At 42.1% G+C, this 20,242-nt stretch overlaps 1 protein-coding gene across 3 annotated transcripts in view; it reads right to left on the bottom strand.

Moving 5' to 3' along the window:
• The window catches only part of AKT1 (AKT serine/threonine kinase 1), an 87,145-nt gene that overhangs the window by 43,464 nt on the left and 23,439 nt on the right, over positions 1–20,242 (bottom strand). For all 3 annotated transcript variants that reach the window (XM_037393242.1, XM_037393240.1, XM_037393241.1), the window contains one exon: positions 4,285–4,413. In XM_037393242.1, coding sequence (XP_037249139.1) covers positions 4,285–4,413 — 129 coding nt within the window. The remainder of the gene's footprint in view (positions 1–4,284; positions 4,414–20,242) is intronic.

Consider the following 20,242-nt stretch of genomic DNA (forward strand, 5'->3'; position numbering starts at 1 on the left):
GAAGTGTTTTGTTTAGTGAACAATATGCTGTCTAATTACCCTGCTCAATCATAACAGCACATATCAAGAAATACAGAAGGCTTTATTTTTAAATTGCTTTACCAAAGTGCTGTGACACATAGGTTTCAGAAACTTTGAAGCTACCACTTAGTTCTCCCCATATACAACAATCACATGGATTTTATCAGCAAAACGATGAAGCAGCAGATTTTTTCTTTTGAAACCAACTCCATGCTCTTTCCTGTAGTTGGCAAGCTAGAGAAGCACCAAACCTGCCTTCTATAATCAGGTACCACAACATGCACTACTACAGCAGAGCACACAGAGAGATGCTGTATAATGCTAGGTCTGATTCATGGCATGTTTGGGGGTTCTGCTATAAAAACATTCAAACGCGGGCCAAAGGTCACTTACCCGCTTTGAAGACAGTTTTTCCTGTCAAACAGGCCAGTGTAAGTATCCCCCATTTGCAACAAAGTAAGCACTATAAACAGCAGCCTGTTAAAAATGATTTAAATTGCTCTAAAGAACCTCTTGATTCTTTCCTGGCTTTGGTCTTTTAAAGTAAGTAGGACAGAGAAATTGTTCCTAACAGGAATAGACACCAAGGCATTCAAATGTAAATTACCATTTTGTATTTGAAAGACACTTAGTATTATCCCAGTGACTTTCTAAAATGTCACAATATTTGCTTCCCCAGCACTTAAGCTAAAAGGCAGATTACTCACGATGAAAAGTGTCAAACTCTGCTCCCTATATAATGACATCACACTTAAAACAATAATGTCAAGGAAAGTCTTTCCCGTTCCTGCTTTGGTTTCTTTAAGGAAGGCAATGAGGGGGGAAAGACAAAAAAAGAAAAAAAAAAAAAGGAGGTACATCAGACAAGAATAATGATGAACAAATAAAACTTTGGAAAGGGAAACAGGCATATTATGTTGAAGTACTCCTTTTCTGCTAGAACCACCAGACAGATTCGCCCCTAAACAGCTCAGCATGGCAAAAAAGAGGAGCTGGGAGCCCTGCGTTACAGACCTGGGCTAAGATGGCCTCTAGTAACAGCAGACAAAAGATCTGTCCGCTAATCTGGCCATCCTGTGCCCTCTGATAAATGCTTGACTGCAGACACGTAGTCCTGTCCCAAAAGGAGCGAGCATATTGTTGATCAATTATGTTTTCAGCTGTAAAACAAAACTACCACAGTCCACCCTCCTTTTTGGCAGTCGGAGAAATAATCCCCTCTTTCTAACAGGAATAGCCTCTCTCTCCATGTGGTTTTTCACAATATACTGCTCTTCTCAGCTATATGGTTTTAAAGGCTTATAACCTAATAGGCAGACATACATGATAATCCGAGATTACAATCGGTATGAAGGCTACTTAACTTGCAGATTCACAACACAGGCTCTATTGGTTATTTATCTGCAGGGTCTAGCAGAACTATTTAGGTACAGGCTTTTTTATTCCTTCTGTCTTGCTAGCATGAACACAAATATGACTCAAAAATCACAGTTAAATGCTCAGGCACCATCTTTCAGAAGTTTTGCTTTGATTTTGGTTTCTGCCTTTGTTTATTTTTTTAAATAAATCACCAACAGGTAACTTCCAAAGAAAATAAACTCCTTCAACATATTATTAAATTTAAAACATAGATATATGGCTATTTTAAATGTAAAGTTAAGTGGAGAAAAAGGTACCTAAAAATATGAGCCTCTCTTTACACACTGGGGGGTCCTAGAAACAAGTTTTCAAGGACATATGATCAAAACCCCTCACAGACTGAAAGGAAAAGGCTAGGGTAGGAGAAAGAAGAGAGTCAAGCGCACAGAAAGCACACTTTATTTATTGCTAATACTTTCCTCATACCTGTTAAGAGAAAGGACAGATCATTAAGTGTTACCTTCTTTCACTGTTTTCTCCTGGACTGAGTGTCTCCTACCTCTCAGGGGTTGACAAAAATCACTCAATATGAATTTTACACTAAAAGTGTAAAAAAACTGTACACTAAAGTCCCCTAGTCATGAAAAAAAGCACCTTTTACTTGCAAAGATAAAAAAGCCTACACTATTTTACAACAGAAGAAGGTAAAGATTTTAATCAGAAACATGGGACCACTTCCAAAGAACAGACTGACAGAGACAGCCTGCCATCTCATTTAAAAAAAAAAAATATCCCTAATTCACCAATTAACAAAAAAGTCAGGGCTATTATGATCTCGGGGGGCACAGGAAGGATTAATTTTTACAAAATATTTAAGCTAAATTTCCCCCACCTTTCACTGGCAGAAGGCTTCTACAGGCGCATGAGGCTGTGTTCTGGCCTGAGCCTTCCTCCAGAGGCAGCTGGAGTTCACTCACGCTAACTCAACAATTTAACCCAAATGAAAACACCAGGCAGGCATGTTCAAAGGGAAAACTTGTGGTGCAAAACACATCCAATTGATACAAGCGTGGAGGGCACCCAGAAGGGAACCACACATCAGGTGCTGGCAGCACCGCATGCCAGTGCCTACATGAGAAATTAAATCCTGGTGGGGCAACAGCTGCTTCTGTGAGCCCAAAGCCACAATAATGACTGCTAGCAAGGAGGCCCCCACTCTAATCATTGAGTCCTTCCCCAACCTGCCACTGGTTCACCAGGTAAGAGCCAACACTAGAACATCGTTCCACCCACCACCATCCCCGCAATCCCCCTTCACAGGGGCTACACCTTACTCTGTAAGCATGTGTCACATCTTTTTTGACAATGCTCCAATACCATGGTAACAAACTTGTTTATCTATAAATGCCAAGACCGATGGGCTTAATCTGCCAAAAAAAGCACCATATTCCTGTTGTGAAAACCAATTTAAGTTAACCCATTTTGAAAGGAACTTGCGACTAACAGAAGGCAACGGATACATCTTTTTTTTACTCCTTAGCACGGAGCTGCAGTAAATAATTATGGTAAGTAATGCAGTTAGCAGCAACAGGATGGAAGTGTCCCGCAAAAAGTGCATTTGTTAAAAGCCTCTGGCTACAGACCAAATACTGAATTAATTTATGAATTAATGGCTTTCCGCTGCTTTTCTTTACCTTCTTGATCCATAAGGAGATACCAGTCTAAAGAGGAAAGTATAGTGTCATTACCAAAATGAAAACACTACAACAATCCTCTCTCAAAAACAAGGCAAAAACCCAAAAGCACTCTTGGCAACCTGCACGGAGGCACCAGGCCACAGCATGTCCATTATTTATTCCCAGCATCAGTCAGAACAGGTATATGTTGCTACCAGCAGAAAAAAAATTAACATCTGCATTAACTCCTAGTACTGCCCAGCCCTCTTCTAGGGCCAGGGTGTTCCAAAACAAATCTGTCTGCTTGAAGGTCAACTACAAAGATGAACCCCATATATTTCAAGCTACCCTGTACTGAAGAGGGAAAGCCCCTACCCCTTCTCTCTGCAGAGCTTCACTTCTACTAGTCACCAGGAAGGCAGAACAGATCTGTGTTAATAACAGGTGCCACAATGATCTATTTTTAAGTGGTGGAACGAGATACAGGCAGATCATGAGACAGGAAAGATTAAGAACAGGAGAAAATAAAAGCTGGAAGTATACAGTGAAAGGTTAAAAACATGAGCAAGAAAAGGAAATTATCTTCAGCGTCTTCTATCACATCCTCTGCTGCAGCACCTGAGCAAAGTCGGAAATGTTTGCATAGGACAGAGTGCAGAGGTTAGGAGGTGTTATTATTTCCAAACCCTTTTGCTGGCTCTAACAGAAGAAATATGGTTTTGTGTTCAAAATTAAGAAAAACTGAACGTGTTTCATTAAAACAAGCGCTCACTCTGCATTCTCTTATGCTAACAATCAAGTAACTTTGACCTATGTCAACGCCACTTGACTCCAGATCTGGCAGCAGAACAGAGGCTGAAATGCTTTGGCTGTGCCTACCTGCCAAGTACCGAGACATGCACCTGGCTTACTTTTCACTTTCAAGCAGCTTGCTGAATAGCAGACATACAAAATGTTATCAAATAAACCCATTTTATTCTATAACCAGAAAGAGTAAATTAGTAGAAAACTGGAGGGGGACTGGGGAGGGGGAAAAGCACAGCATCAAACCTGCACATCACAGTCACTCCTGAGAAACACAGCAGGGTTTTATCATCTCAAACACATTTAGTGTTTAGGTACATCGCTCTGGGCAGATTCGAATTTTACTGACGCAGCTTAGTGGTCTTCTGACTGCAAGATGACATCAACGCCCAAACTGGATGAGGGAACAGGTAAAAACACTTACGAGCTACTGAGAAGTTATTTAAAGGTGATTCTCGCTGGTCAACGTCCTGCGGTCGTTCCTTGTAGCCAATGAATGTGCCATCGTTCTTTAAAAGAAAATACCGCGGCCTCCATGTTTTTATGTACTCTCCTGGAAAGAAAGGATGGGCAAAGGGAGAGAACATCAGAAAACACCCCGAAACACTGACTCACCAATAATTTTATTTTTAATATTGAAACTATATGTCATCCTGACATAGCAGCAGTTTTAAGAACATTCTGTTCATTCTAATACAAACAGTGGAAAAATACAGGCACTGAGTCAGATATTGCTAGCGATGTTAACCATAAAAATGGGACTTCATAAAAGGTAAACAGCTACGTTTTGTTCTTCCATCTACTCCGATTTCCATTCAAATTCTGCAACATCTGCCTTAAATGCATTTTAAATTTAAAAAAAAAAATCAGAGCAGATGTCCTATGTATTATTTTTGCTATTGTCATTTTTCATACTGACAAGTGGAGAAATTTTTTTCGTTTACATTTTGCAGCGCAAGTATTTCAAACAACAATGGGTAATTTACTAATTAGTCAACTGCTTTATCAAACCAACAGTCACTTTTAGAACATTAGAAGATAATTCTCTGCTTATGTTACATAACATCATTCACCCCTCTCACAACATCTCAAGCATGAAACACGAGATGATATATCACAATATGAATGGGAAAACACTGGATGATGTATAGCCACCACAAAGAAGAAAACAAACATCCATTCCAAAAGATATTCCACCTTTCTTTGTCAGAGAAAGCATCCCTTGCTTACACCATGCTACTGCTCATCTGAGTAATCTGCACAGGTGATAGTTATGTGTGTTACGGCCACATCCAAAATGTCCAGCAGCAGAATAAAAAGGAAAGAGTTGATCACTGGATTTCCTCAGCTGGGCTTCAGGGAAGGAAGACCAGGGTTCCACCTGGGGCTGTTCTGGGTGACTTTATTAATGTGCCTCAGCTTCCCCCTTGGCTCATTGTTCATGTTGTCACCTTCTCAGGCAGTCTCCCCAGAACCTCAAACAGCTTTATGTGGTGTTACACTGGGCCCCCCAAGTCCTATAAGATCCTGCAGTAATGTTTCTATTCGGCTGAATCACAATAGCCTTACTCAAGGTGCTATTCAAACCAGTCACACTTTTCCAACTCTGCCTACCCCTCCAACTGATTAAAAAAAATACAAAACAACCACCCACCAAAAAGCAAGCGGTCACTACAAAGCACCCGCAGCTGGGCAGAGCTATGCCTTGCTCCCTCCAGTATGGTTTCTTGCTTGTTTGTTCAACATCAGGGAGAGGACAAGGGAGCAGACTAGGAGCCAAGCTTCTTTCTGGTCTGCCACAGCAGGAGCACGCCTGCGCACGGGGTGATGCTGCCCCTGCAGCGGCTGGTACCCAGTGCCCACGGTTTTATCTGCTGGCGAGCTCTTCATACAACCGCTGAGGAGCAGTGAGAAAAAAAAAAAAGGCTCCCCAGATTTATTGGCTCTGGCAATCTTCTGCTGCTCTCCTGTTCTCCCAGGCTCTGCTCACACCCTCTCTTCCTGCTGCTCAGCTCTTCTCCGCTGGTTTTTTCTCTCCCAGCAATGTGCACCCTGCCCCAGTAACTCCCCTGCAGCTGCTTTGCCTCTTTCCTCTCCCCGCAGACCTCCTCTCCTTCTGCAGTGCAGTTTCAACCTCCTTCGGGTACCAGCTGTGTCATTTCAGAAGAACTCACACTCATTCAGACTCACACTTTTCTCTCCCACACACAGAAGCACAAGCAACCCCAATGCCCGTGCCACACAGCCATGGGTGCACACAGCCCTAGCTGCTGCTTTCAGCTGTTCAGCACTCATTAGGCTTTTAATTTTCTAATCTAAAGCAAAAAACCAAGTTACTGAACCAGTGGAGAGAGTTGCGCAGAGCTAGCTTGCCAGCAGTCATGTCTGCAGAAAACATCCTTTAGCACTGATGAAACAGGGCGTGAGGCAAGAAAGACAAGAAGAAAAGGAGCACAGACCTTCTCAGCCTTTCTTTTAGAGAAGTCTGTCACAGCTGTGTTACGCTCATCTATAAGGGGTTTACAAAAATGTCACCATCACTTTAGGAATTTCAGAAGTAGCCTATAGCTGTCATGTCTTAACATTTATAATCCAGGCAGTAAATGTAGAAGGTTTTCTTATCATCATCTTTTTAATTCTGACCTTAATTAAAAGCTGAAAACTTTCTGGGATCAGTAGGAGATTGTGAAGCCTTTCACATTTAAATTATCAGTCCAACTCAGCCCAGATCAGTGAGATTACTCCAATCTCATTACTATAACACCACAGATGTGACTACAGGGACAAGACGACACATGGCATGCTCAGCCTAGCTCTTGATGAGAGGTTGGCCAGGTAAGCAGGTCAGGGAGGTGGCTGCCCAGACTATCACAAATTTAGAACGCACTGTTACATACGTGACTCGTTGGTATTTCCTTCTTTTGCATAAAGCACTGCCAGGAGACCTAGGAACCATCACATGTCCCTTACCATACCTGCATTTAGGACTAAATCCAAATTGGATGGGATGAAAAATATCTGAGGAGGGGCAAGACAGAGAGTTTCCATTTCCCTTGCTCCCTTATCTATGCTACATGTCTTCCCCATCGGTATTTGCAGAGGAGACATTTACTTTTTGCAGATTCTGAAATTATTATCTGGTTATTTTCAGTGAAGTATGAATAATTTTACACAAAATTACACTGTCCTGTCACAAGAGACTCTTCCTCTTAGATTAGATGCTTATGTTTGGCTCTCATACTTTCTTACAGCTTTATTCCACCGATCTGTTTCTCTGCTAGAAACACATCATCTAACAGGATTAATCACAGTCTTTAAAATTGTGTATTCCATACATATATAGCATCCTCCTCCACACTCACTCTTTCTTCACTCTATGTGAAAAATCAAGGATTTCATTACTGCCAGGCATTTGGCAAGGACCATTCCACTTGGACCTTCCTTTATTCATTGCTTTAGCTGGTTCTGGTTCCTGATCCACCTTTTTAATGTGCAAATAAGTAACATGATTTCAAACTTTTTCCACATGTCTGGAGCTTAATGAATACTGTACTATTGCAAGCATACATGTTATTAATTATTGCTCTTGCCAAGGACAGTGTGAGGCACACTGCAGCATCTGTGGTATAAAATTTATTATATAACACACTGAGGTTATACTTCAGTACCTTGCAGCAAAGTGGCAAGATGCTGCCTGGTGTATGACTTCCCAACTAGACAATCTGTAAATATAATTTTACATTCAAGCCTGAGCAAACTATTGTTCCTCTACACAAGTTCCAAAACACAGAATCACCAATGCAGTCATCAAGAAGAATACGCAATTTGTACATTTTAAGAAACTAGTTTTTTTTCTGATCAGCTAAAGTGAGAAGGGCTACATTTGTCACAACAGCAAATCTGAGTATTTTAGGTAGACAAGGAGTTTGTCAATACAGACAAAAAATAATTATGTGGAACCGCTGGGACAAAGCTGACTGAAAAACATTAACACCTTTTCCTTCCTCTGATACACTCAGTAAGCTGTCGTGCCTGAAGAGTGAACTGAGCTGTTTCAATTTCTGCCCCGTGTTTTTTGTTCCTGTTGCGGTTTTGTTTTTAAGAATCATAAGCAAGAAGTTACTTGAAGTCACTAATATTAGTAGTTATGTAGTCACACTAGAAGGATTGTACCGCGTTCAGTAAATGCAAGCATGTGTGGCAAATTCTATCAGACAACACTAAAAAAACCAACAAAACAAAACAAAACAAAAACTAACCACCATGGAAAAGTGAACAATTTACAAAGCAAAACATTTTTTCCTCTGTGATTCATTGCTTGTGTAATGCCCTGGCAGAGCCTTCTTTGTTTTCAGTAACAGAATGCTAACACTGCAGAGACAGGAAAGCAAAAGCATGGGTTATAAATCCTACATATAAAATCCTGGAACCAAATAGACTCCTCTGTAGCCTGCTAGCTTTATTATTTAAAATCTTTATGTACCATTCTGTTTACTCCAAGCAATTTCCAAATTGCAAAGATTCCCAAACTGTATATATCTGGAAATATCCACTAAGATTGTTATAGACCGATTTCCCTTTATTGCTTTGTGTCTGCCCCCACACACTGCACATTAAAATACTTAACGCACACTTAGAATGTAAATCCATCTCATTCCAGAAAAGCTTTTCTACAGCAACACGTACTGCGAAGCACACTTACGCCTGAATATTTCAGGAAAAGTTAAACACAAAACTCTTTTGGTTCATGAAAAGTTAATTCTACTGAGGATTTACAATAATGCAGGGTTAGGTTATTTTCCTCTCCTCCCCACAACAGTATCTCACCGAATCTGGAGCTGTCTACCACTGATAGAGTGTCTAACATCAGAAACAGCTGCCACTCCCTGGGAAGCTCACGGGGTAAGTGGAGAATAATGAGCAGCAAGCACCAGCAGAACAAAAGAAAATCCATCTTTATTTACCAACTGCTGCATGCTTGTTGCTGCATCAAGCTCATTCAAAGCCAACACCACACCCTTTAATTCAGAACAGACTATATTTAAGAAGCCTCTGTTTTGTTGTTGGTCGTTTTGTTTTTTTTTTAAATCAACTCATAAATACCAATTGTTTGGAAAAAAAAATATCATTAGGTTAACCAAGTCAGTATCCAATGATACCCCTGATATGTACAAAAGCACTGGACCAGCTATTAACTTTCTTATGCTCCAAAGTAACCAGAACAACCTGAAAACAAGGTCTCAGTGATATGAAATGCACTCAAGTAGCTACCACAAATCTATGGATAAATAATGCATTAAACTTTCTGCTCTGAGCATCAGAAGCAGCACCATTAATTACAATTAAGGTTAACACTCAAAATATTGGAGCTTTTCAGTTAGGCAAGCCTTCTCTATGGTCCCACACGCTCCGAAGATGTTCCTCGATCGTGCAGCCCTGAACCGTCCGAGGGAAACACGGAAGGTGTGCCAGTCGCAGTGCTAACGTGCCACCAGTCCAAGGCGGACTGACTCCTTCCTGAGCCTTCAATGGTCACAAGAAAGGGTCCGCATCCTGTCGGCCTAATAAGGTTTCCGTGAAACACATGCCAGCTTCCTTAAAGACGAGAAGCTTTCAGAAGCTGCCATCTCACGTGTGCTGAAGAGTGGGACGGGGATTTATAGTTAGTTTCTGCTGCTTGAGTAAATAGGGTAAGTGTCCGCTTGCTTCAAAAACAGCTGAAATCAAAACAGATTTGGAAAAAAGAAAGCCGGACTTGAAAACTTGCCTTTGCATTTCTAAAGCACTCGGAAGCAAGTCCTTTCCAAATGCGGCAAGCTAATTCTGGATCTTAACAACTTGACACCAAACAATTAAGTCCAGGGTGACCCAAATGAAATCTTTTCTTTCAAATATGTATTTTAAAAAAAAAAAAAAAAAAATAGCTGCAGAGACACCCATCAGGCTGGTGGGACACTCTTCTCTTTCCTCAACAAACTGTCAAAACAAGATATTTAAACACGGTGCCAGGGTTTTGGTAGCTTGAAGAAAGGAAAAAGGAAAAGAAAGAAAAGGGGGAGGAAAAAAGAGGAAAAAAAGGAGGTTATGCTAATGTCTTTCCCAACACACTCGTGGAGAGAGAAGGACCTCTGGTTTGTCTGCCTATTCAGAGGCGCAGCGAAGGGGGCTGGTTCTTTGATGATTTTCTTTTTGGCCCCTCTCTGGATGCCTCCTCGGCCGCCTCCAGCGTACAGCTGCGGAGGCACTGCCTGTGCCCTGCATCTCAATGAGGCGGCCGGCCCGCCGCCGGGGAGGTCAGCCTGCAGCCCACCGCCCGCGCCAGGCCTCGCCGCCCACGCCTCTTGCGGCCCTCACGGGGTCCCACGGTCACGGCAGGCTAATTCGGGGCACAGCAAATCTGCTCCCCGCTTTATTCTCCCTTGGGCAGCTGGAGGGCTGCGCGGTGTGCCCAACGCCGAGACTGACGGGGCTGCCAACAGGTTCAGAAGAAATGCCTCCTCCTCCTCCTCTGGGCTCCAGCTTTTCTAAACCCACTGCCGTTTCTCACGCTCACAGAAAGCTGCAATACAGGGCACCTGCCTCATTATCATATCTTGGGGGAATATGCGGAGCGAGGGAAGGAAGAGCGGACCTGGAGGTGGGGCGAGAGGGGACAGCTGAGCAGTCTGGCCTTCGAGCGACAAAGGCAGCCCCACCGGGTCACCTGGCACCCCACATCTGTACCTGAACTTCAGAGAGCCACAAACAGCCTTGGCTTCGCACCTCCCACAGAGCTCCGCGGAAAGTACACATATGGGAGGCTACCTCTGCCTTTAGCTACACAACAGCGCGGATGGGCAACACCTACCAAAGGCCAGGAATTGGTGCTCTGATTCACAAAGCCAGGCCATGGGAGAGATCAGAAGTCAGATTGGGGAGAAAGAAAAACAGATTCTCACCCAATACTTTCTCCATGCAGGGAGTGGACAACTACCACGTTCCCCGATTCCATCTCTGTCCAAGGGTTTGAGTTCACCAGCCAACACCACCACCACAGAAGATGACACCTCTGTATTTTTTATCACTGTAGGGTTACGTAAAACTGAAACACCAAGGCTTATCTTTTTCTTTATTTTTTTTTTGCTGAATTTCAGTTTAGAAGGTCAAAAATGTTGCCATATTGCTTACAGCAATCAATTTAAGCAATACCAGATATTCCCAAAGGAGCAAAAGAGAATTAATCAGCATGTAAAAAACTCCTTACTCCTACCTTTGGCACAGCTTAGTCAGGCCAGTCTTAACCTACAGCTGTCTCCAGTGGGAGAAGATGTAAATGAAGTTTCATTAAAAACAGCAGTTTTAATGATAGCTACATAAATTACAGGAAAGTATACAGCGATTTCTTAAGCTACACCAAAACCAGAGTGAATTGCATCTCCACTACCTCATGGTGGGAGCAAAAGGACTTAAAACTACCATGAGTTTGTCCAACACAATGAGAGAAATCTTTTCAGTAATATGCTCACCAGCAGCTACAGCATTTTAACAAAGTAAAACGTTCCCATAACAGAAAGTGCTGTCACGTATCCCTCTGCTTTTGACAGGTGCCCAACTCGCTGTCATTTTCATAAATAAATAACAATGACAGAGGAGGTGTCACATTCACTGAACTGAATTAAGCATGCTTGGAACAATTTTTTCTCCCCAAGTAATTTTTACCTTGACACTATGATGGAAAATAGCACAAGCAGCTAACAAGGCACTTAAGCTAATAAGCCTCCTCAACTTTTTAAATACCTTCCCTTAGAGGAGGGAGGTACCTACAACTATTCCTCGAGCTCAATATGAAGTTAATACAATCAGTATTTCTGCAAGTCAGGCTCTTAAATACACTGCATGTATTTATATAAAGGGTGTGACTTAATCCTCCAAAGATTTTATGATCTCTACTAAAAATGCAAAGAAAAAAAAAGAAAAACACCAAACACACCACACCCTGATGTATTTGAACAAGGAAGGGCTTTTCTAGACATCATCTAAAAGCTGATTTAATTATTCTACCTCTTAGCATAAGCATCCTTAGCTGTGACTCTTGTGCTTATCTGAACACGTGCTGTATTTGTATATGACATACTCAGTTTTGTTCTTCAGTAAATCCTGTCTAGAGCCAGACAGATAGTGTAAAAGGGGACAAAGCAAAGAAATGCAGACAAACCAAAGCTGTTCCAGAGATTAAACAAAATAAGTCCAAAAGCACAGTTTTAGCTTGTATTCCTAGGGCTGCATGCACATAGATGATGTTCAGGAAAAGCATCATTAATTGATTAAAAACTTATTTTAGGTCCCTTTCCCTACTCTGTCACATTAAAAAAAAAATTAGGAGAGCCAAAGACTCAGGCAAGACTGATTTTTACGATGGATTTATTTGCTTTGCAAACATTAAACCTGAAAAATTCTCAGCAGAGTGTCCCCATTAAAATCCCAAAGCTGGTGAAGCTGAGAGGTAAGCTGGTAACTTGGAGGGGTAAGCGCATACAGGAAAGCAAGAGCAGGGGAGGGAAAAAGAGGATGCAGCCGCGCAGAAAACATCCGTGGGGAGGACTCCCATGTCCCTGGCTTGCTCTTCTAGGCTCCCATTACTAGATCATTGTGTCATTCACAAAGCAAATCAAAACCTCTGGGAATTGCAAAGAAACGGTGAAAAAAGGCTAAGGGACATTAGGGGAGATTTATGGAAACAGCAGCTTTTTTAAAACAGATGATATGGACAAACTTCAGAGGAAGTTTGAAATGGGAAAAAAAGCTCTATTTGTAAAAACTAAGCTGCAGAACATGGACTTTTATAAATAAGCAATTCACGGAGGGTAAGAAATTAACACATTGTATTGTTATCCTTTAGCTTCTGGGTTTGAGTCCCAATTTTCAACATAAATACACAGAGCTGTTTTAGGCCACTTACAATAAAAGCTCTACCAGCAATTGTGTGATCATGCTGTGCATCAGGAAATCTTTGAAAGTGCCAAGAAAAAAAAAAAATCAATGCAAAATTTTAAACATGTTTATACAAAGAGTTACTGGGTAAATATTTTATAGAAAGATGCATAGAAGCCAAGTTAAGTAAATATTTCAATGGCAAAAATAAGAAGCAATATAAAAAAAAAGCAGTGTACTGTTTGTATGGCTGGGGCTAATTTGCATTTCCCTTCTTCATTTCATCACTAGCAAGTCTGTAAAACCCTGGAGGAGCACATGGAGACCATGTTAGTTCTAAGAAAAAGTTTCATTTATCTTGAGCCATTTAATGGCCATCAATGGAAAAATTACAAGCACTTCCCAGAAAGCAAGTTCTAGTATTTGTTATCATGGCAACCTCCTGGTTACACCTCCAAATTTAGTATTCCACAGATAACTTTTACTGAGTCACTACCCCAAACTCAGCAATGAAAGTCTCCTCCAGATAACAGTTCAGTCCAGAGGAATTTTGCAAAGTAACTTAATTGCATACTATTTATTAAAGCAACTTCACCGCTGGGTAACATGAGAGCAAACTGTCACTGCAGCTCTGGTGCTAAGCTCAGCTGAGTAACACTGACATAAGAAACTTTGCCAAGGATTTTTGTGCTCTGGACTGAGGTGTGTCGTCACTATAAAGCTGAGCACAATCCATGCTGCTGCCTCAGAAGGGACACAGGCTCAGCTAGACACACTTCCATCACTTTAAACACTATTAAAATTTATTTTCACAATACATCACAAAAAATACCGAGTCTCAATATATTCAAACAGCAAAATTCCTGCTGGATTGTCTAGTACCACTATTTAGCCCTGTAATATTGAAATATACATATGTACTACTAAAACTACATACATACAACTGTGACTATTATTTTTTGAACCCCAAAGTAATCTATTATAGTAAGCTCATCACACCTCTCCCTAACAGCTTAAGCCCCAGATGAGATGCATTCCAGTGACACAAAAATCCGTTTCTTACATAAGAAGAATGAAATAAAGACCCACCTCCCTGACATTGTTACCATGAATTAATTTTCATGTTGCAACAACATCTTGCTACATTAAAGCCACTCTTCACTTTAGATAAAGTATCAAAAATGAAAGGTATATGCCACACAGAAGCAAAAAGCAGACAGGCACAGGAAGATAGGAGCTTCAATTACACTTTCCAGCCCGCAATGCCATACGCTGTTGTTTGAGGAAGACATTGCAAAAATTCCAAACTCCTCTTTTAAAACCGCTCCTATTCCCAGGGGGAAAACAAACATTACCCTCTAACCCCAGTCAGCCCTAAACTCACACCAGTTTCCACGGGCATCAAACCTGGCACCTGCTCCACTGGATTTTCAGAGGTCAGGGACTGCTGCATCAGTCCCACTTTTCCTCTGCAACTGATCTTCCAAGCACAGCACACCATGAAGACTGCCTCTACCAAGTGAATCCTAAGAGCTCCAACCTGTAACTGAGCAGTCTGCTCTGTGTAGTTCATCTTCTGACTCTTACTACCATGTCCCCAAAGAGGAGAAGTAAAACAAACATCAAAACACATCCCTTGCCTAGCTGGGTTGCAGCTACTCTTCAGGTTTGTAGGAGAACTTTCAACAACCACAGCAGCTGTCCAGGAGACTTAGATTCCCATACTTTGAGCATAAGGACATCAGAAAGCCATAAATAAAGCTTTGAACTCATAGGAGGTTTTTTTTTTGCTTTGTCTAGTTTCTAAGATTTTTTTTTTTAATTAAAAAAAAAAAAAAAAAGGGCAAAAAGAGAGAGAAAAATCCTACAGGTCACCCAGGGTAATGTTCCTGAAGAAGGTCATCTGAGACAACGTTCATGCCTCAGGGACTTTTGCAAAGGAAGGTACATGCACACGTACAGAAAACACTGCACGCAACCCCTGCTTTGTCGTTCAATGCTTAGCACACACTGGTTGCAGCACTTTCTTCCACTGGTCCCTGATCTGATGCTATCAGCTCAGGCAGCAGCTGCTAGGGGCTCCTCTGCTGCGCCGGGGGTCAAGCCAACCAAGGCCACCCTGAAGACGCCACTGCTGCTGCAGCAAGGCAGGAGGGGAGAAGGAGAGTGGGGGAGCACAGAGGCACCTTGTGGAGGTTTGAAGAGCATGAGAGACATGAGCCAAGATGCGGTACCAAAATTATAGCTGGAGTCTGCTGCATCAGAGAGGAGGATGCTGACAAAGGGACAAGTGGGGGTGTTCCTAGTGGGCCTGCAGCAGGGCAGGGATAGGTGGCAGCCTAACCCTCACCCCAGGCCACACAAGCTCTGCATGTGGCCATCACCAGTCCTGGTCCTGGTCCCATCCCAGCAGCAACAGGGGGAGCTGGAAGGGCAGGCTGCATCCAGCCCAGGGAGAGAGTACTGCTCCCCATTCAGGATCTTGTTCTGGAAACATCACCAAATCCAAGCAAGTTTAAACAGCAAAGCTACATCCTTTAGAAATACACACACCCCTATGCATGTCCACTGAACAGAGCTAACGCAGAGGCTGGCCATGAGCACTGCACACTGACCCCACTCCCTCACAGGCAGAGCCAACACTCACAGTGAAATCTTTCGAAAGTCAGACTGGCCATGAACACTCAGCCCACCCTCTGGTCTGAGAAAGCCATAAACTTTAGATTATTCCCAAATTAATGCTTTCATGCATTTATTTCCCCCTCCATACTGTGAGAAAACCATTTTAACATTAGAATTACAGTTTCAGTATCAAGCGAAGAAACAAAAATGTTTCCAAAAAGCATTCACTGCACACTTGCAGTGGCTAATCTGCAATTTTTGTTTATCCACAGCACACTAAACGAATCTTTGTAGTGGGCAGATCTTCTGGTAAATTATGTTCTTCTAAACGAAGCCACGCTTCAATACAGAAATTAGAGAAGGTACAGGTAACACCCTCTCCGTTAAAAAAAGAAGAGGGGGAAAAAAAAAAAAAAAGAACAAAGGACCCACATGAAATTACCATCATGATACTATGTTTAGTGATAAAACTGCAGTCCAATGACAAAATTAGCTGATGCACAAGTCCACTACTGGGTCACTGTCACTGGTTTGAGAACATGTTTTTCTTCATACTCTTCTTCCACTCACCAAAGAATCCAAATTTCTTACTTTAATCATCTTCCCTTTTCCAAAAGAAATGGGAGCCTTTACACAATGAAAACATTTAAGTTATTGAATCGGGGGCAGAACCAGATTTAAATGGATTAGAAAAATTAATCCAAACTAAATGTCTCCATTATGATAAATTCTCCCAATGAACTTTAAATCAACAGGTTCCCAATTTCAGGTATAAAATCTGATTGAAACTGCTACTGCTTTGCAAAACTACTGCTCTCTCCTGCCCCTCCTTACTAAAAATGCAGTCTGAATTGCTATTGCTATGAACAAATATGTCTGATATTGACAAAAGTTCTATGAAAAATTCTTGATGGCCTGCAGGGATTCCTGTACTTAGGTCAAAGGTAAAATTTACAGTAGTCTATCATATAAAAATCAACTGCCCTGCAGGTCAGAGCTCCCTTTCCATACTGCAGTTGGAATTTCTTCCAAACAGGGGCTGGTGGTAATTAAATAGCTTCATTTGCAGTCCTCAATTCTTTGCACCTAATTCATGACAGAATACAGGATGGAGAGAAAGGTGATTATGGTACTCTATATACTCTGCATTTCATCAGGCATGCTTCCCTGTTTTAATCTTTAAAAAGGAAACTGTAAACAGTAAGCTGCATAAAGGTTGGTGATGAAACATCAAAAAGACAGACAGGGGTGGGGGAAATAAACGGAATTAATAAAAATGGGTTTTAGCATTACAAACATCAGTACCTTTTAAAAATCAGAGGTCCAGCCATATTTCCCCTTTCCTTTGTACTGAAGTTTAATAAACATTTTCTCTAAGTTACCAATTTTCAGAAAATTGCTGGATAAACACTTGTGTTAACCCAGTTACATGGCTCGGTGCCAAATGTAATGCCAAACTTCCCAGTTGCAAAACGAGCTGTTTTTACACACCAAAGTAACCACGCAGCAGGCCTGCCGAGCCTGAAGACAGCTGACAGAGATGACTGTTGCTGTCCCCCCATTGCACCGACATCCATCCAAATACCAACATCTGCTGTGCTACAATTTACTTTTTACACAACATTTAGCAAAACAGTGCCTCTGACTGCAACATCATTAAGGAAGTAACAACAAATAAATCGCAAAGTCCCATCAGACAATTGTAAAATTAAAGCATAGTTTGTCTTGCATACACTGAGCTTTAGTTCAGACGTATTGGACTTCAGAAATAATAAGCATTAGAATCTGTTTTCTTTTATTAAACACACAAGACAAAAATCTGTAAACTATGACAAGCGTAATCCATCATTACAGTGAAAATTACAGTTTTGAGGATATTGACTTGACTCAATAGGCAGAGAAGCAGATGCCTGCAAGGCAGCCTGGCCTGCCCAGTACCATCCCAGCAACCCAGACTCCTAACAGGATTACACGATGCCTTGAAGTGTAAGACAGGGCCCTCTCCTTTTCAAACACTCAGCACATATATTTGTGCTTGCAAAGTAAGGAATTAACATTCCTAAAACCTAAAGCGCCCTTTGCTTTAAAAGCAGGACCGAGCACAGGGGCTAAGGCAATCACATGCCACCCCACAGAGGTGAGGTGGCAAGGCAGGCTCCAGGAGCCAGTCCTGTTACAAATTCATAGCCTGTGGGTTCAAACAGGGATTTAGGCTCCTAAGTGAAAGCCCGGTCTGGTTAGCAGTTTCACCGTACTGCCCAACACACGTCCACATGTCGCAGAAGCCCCTATGTGATCTGGTGCCCTCCAAGTAGCTGTCCCTCACACCTGCGTCACCTGGGGTGCTGCAAGTCAAAATGGGGCAGCACTGCCATGGGGCTCAGGTTTCCATCAGCACACAAGCAAAAGAGGAGGAAGAAAGAATTTTAATCTTTAACACTGCGACCAGTTTTCAAAACCAGTTGTTTCTTCCTCCTGTCCTGCAGTAATTCTACAAAAGCAACAATAAGCAAAAAAATAACAAAAAAAAATATCTCATTTTCTTTTGAAAGCAGATACTGAATGAAAAATTTCATGAAGAAACAACTTGAATTAATTCTGTCGGGCATCCTATGGGGTTTTCCCCTCAGTCTTTCTGCTCCTCATCACCACCTTAACACAACCTAAAAATTGCTTAAGTTACAAAAAATGGTATTTTTTGTAGGAGCAAACACTCCCCTCCTATATCTCCAGACAATGTCTCTGTCGGGCACAACATACCCAACACTCAGTCTAAGATACAGAACTTGGCAGGCTGAATCTCAATGCAGTTTCACCAAAACAATACAGTTTCCCTCAAATCCTGATTAGTTTAATAATGGAAGACAATAATATTTCAGATAACATAGGCAGCAAACATTTTGGTAAGTTCAATGGACATTCTCTATCCAGCTCACAGATAAAACCAGTCAACATTCACAGTTAGATTAACAGAAGTGCTTAAGTAACTCTGTGCTTAATTAATGCCAAAGTCAAGGGGTTAGGCAGTTAAATACTTCGGGGGGATTTGGCCAGTGGTGATTTGTGTCAGACTTCATAACTACATATATGTATCTATATGCCCATCGTGGGACACAGGAGAAGCCGTGCAAAGCATGGCCTATGCACTGATCTCTCCTGAGCAGGGATTTAGGGGACAGTCTCCTCTGTTCTAGCTACTACATGTTTGCACAACAGGAGTCAAGGTCCATCAGAAACTTATCTGAAGAGTTGCTCCTGCGCAAACTTTAGGTTCAACCTCCGAGTTCAGAACAGAAACGCTATTTGTTTGTCCATTTATCCCCTGGCACGGTTGGCTTTTTGTCAGCCAGATGTATGCCACATGCAAGTCATTTCCCAACCTCCCTGCTCCACCTCCCTCCACGGACTCTGCACACACTCTGACCCCTCAGCAAATGTTATAAGAGAGGAGGAAGTGTTTCTGACAGTTTGCATACTCTTCACAACAATTTTATTGCAGGGTGTAAATGTTTTCTCCTGCCCCCCAACCCTACTTGTAAGGAAACAAAGCAAAACAAACAAAACATCCACCACTTCCCAAACAACTGAATGCCCTAAACCCAGCAGCAGGAAAGGGGAGGGAAGGGGTGGAGAGGAAAGGACAGAGAAGATGGATTACACTGAAGTTATTTTTGTCCTGTTCAAGTGGACGGGCAGAGACAACTAAATATAGAATTTATCAAAGCAGGTGAACAAGGAAGATGACATGAGCCACACATTTCAAGGAGCAAGCAATGAACAAAGTACACTCCTACCTCCTGGCCCAAAAAACTCCCCAATAACACACTTCAATTTGCATGAGCGAGATTTGATTGAACTAACACGCAGCTCACCACAGCCTTCCCTTTGGACATGTGACAATGTAAATGTTAAGCAGATAGGTTTCCTGTCTCTTACCTGCTTGTACTATATATAAACAAGCACAACAAAGTCCACAGTAAAACAGAAAGGTTTGCACTCTTCTCTGGTGTCTTTGGACAGAAATTATTCGGAAGAAAGTATGTTTGCATGCACAGCTTGAAAATAAAACTTTAAGGAATGTTATGTTGTCAGTGGCAACACAAAGGATGTGGTTTCTATGAAATTTAACCCATTATATCAGGACAATTGCTTTCTTCTGGTCAGGCTGCAGTCCAGGGCTTGCTTAGAGTAACTGCTACAGTAGTTTGAATTTCACAAGTGAAGATCCATTCATACATATTTTTAACTCCTTCCAGGGTCTGAGCAAGCCTATGACATGCACTGGGTGGCTGTTGCCAGAAGCACATACTCCATTCACTCACTGTGAGCAGCCCACACTGGCAAACGCAGGAGTAGCAAGTCTCACCCAGGCTCTTAGGCTCTCAGAGCCTGCAGCCAAGGATGCTAACAACAGCATTTAGCAAGGAGTGGTTTGCTGGTATGCATGCCGTAGTGAGCTAAGAAACATTCGGAGAAAAGGCTTAACACCAGTCAAGCCACAACTTCAGTGGAAGCCACACTCACACCAGTGCTCTAACCTACCACCGAGCTAAAAAAAAAAAAAAAAAAAAAAAAAAAAAAAAAGAGAGAGAAAGCTTTTATGCAGAACATTTCCCTTCTTCCATCTGTGCTCCCAGTCACCACAGTATCCAAAAGCCCCACAACCTGAGCTGCATTTGTCCTCACAACATCCCTGTGAGGTAGGGAAGTGCTGTTATCACCACTTTACAGATAGGGAACTGGGGCACAGAGAGATAAAAATAACCTTATCCGAGATGATCATATAGGAGGAAGTTTGTGGCAGAGCAGGGCCGGGGGGGGGGGGCGGGGCGGGGGGCAGGCTGGCTTCG

Source organism: Falco rusticolus, chromosome 7, assembly GCF_015220075.1.
Source record: "Falco rusticolus isolate bFalRus1 chromosome 7, bFalRus1.pri, whole genome shotgun sequence".
Classification (NCBI taxonomy): Eukaryota; Metazoa; Chordata; class Aves; order Falconiformes; family Falconidae; genus Falco; species Falco rusticolus.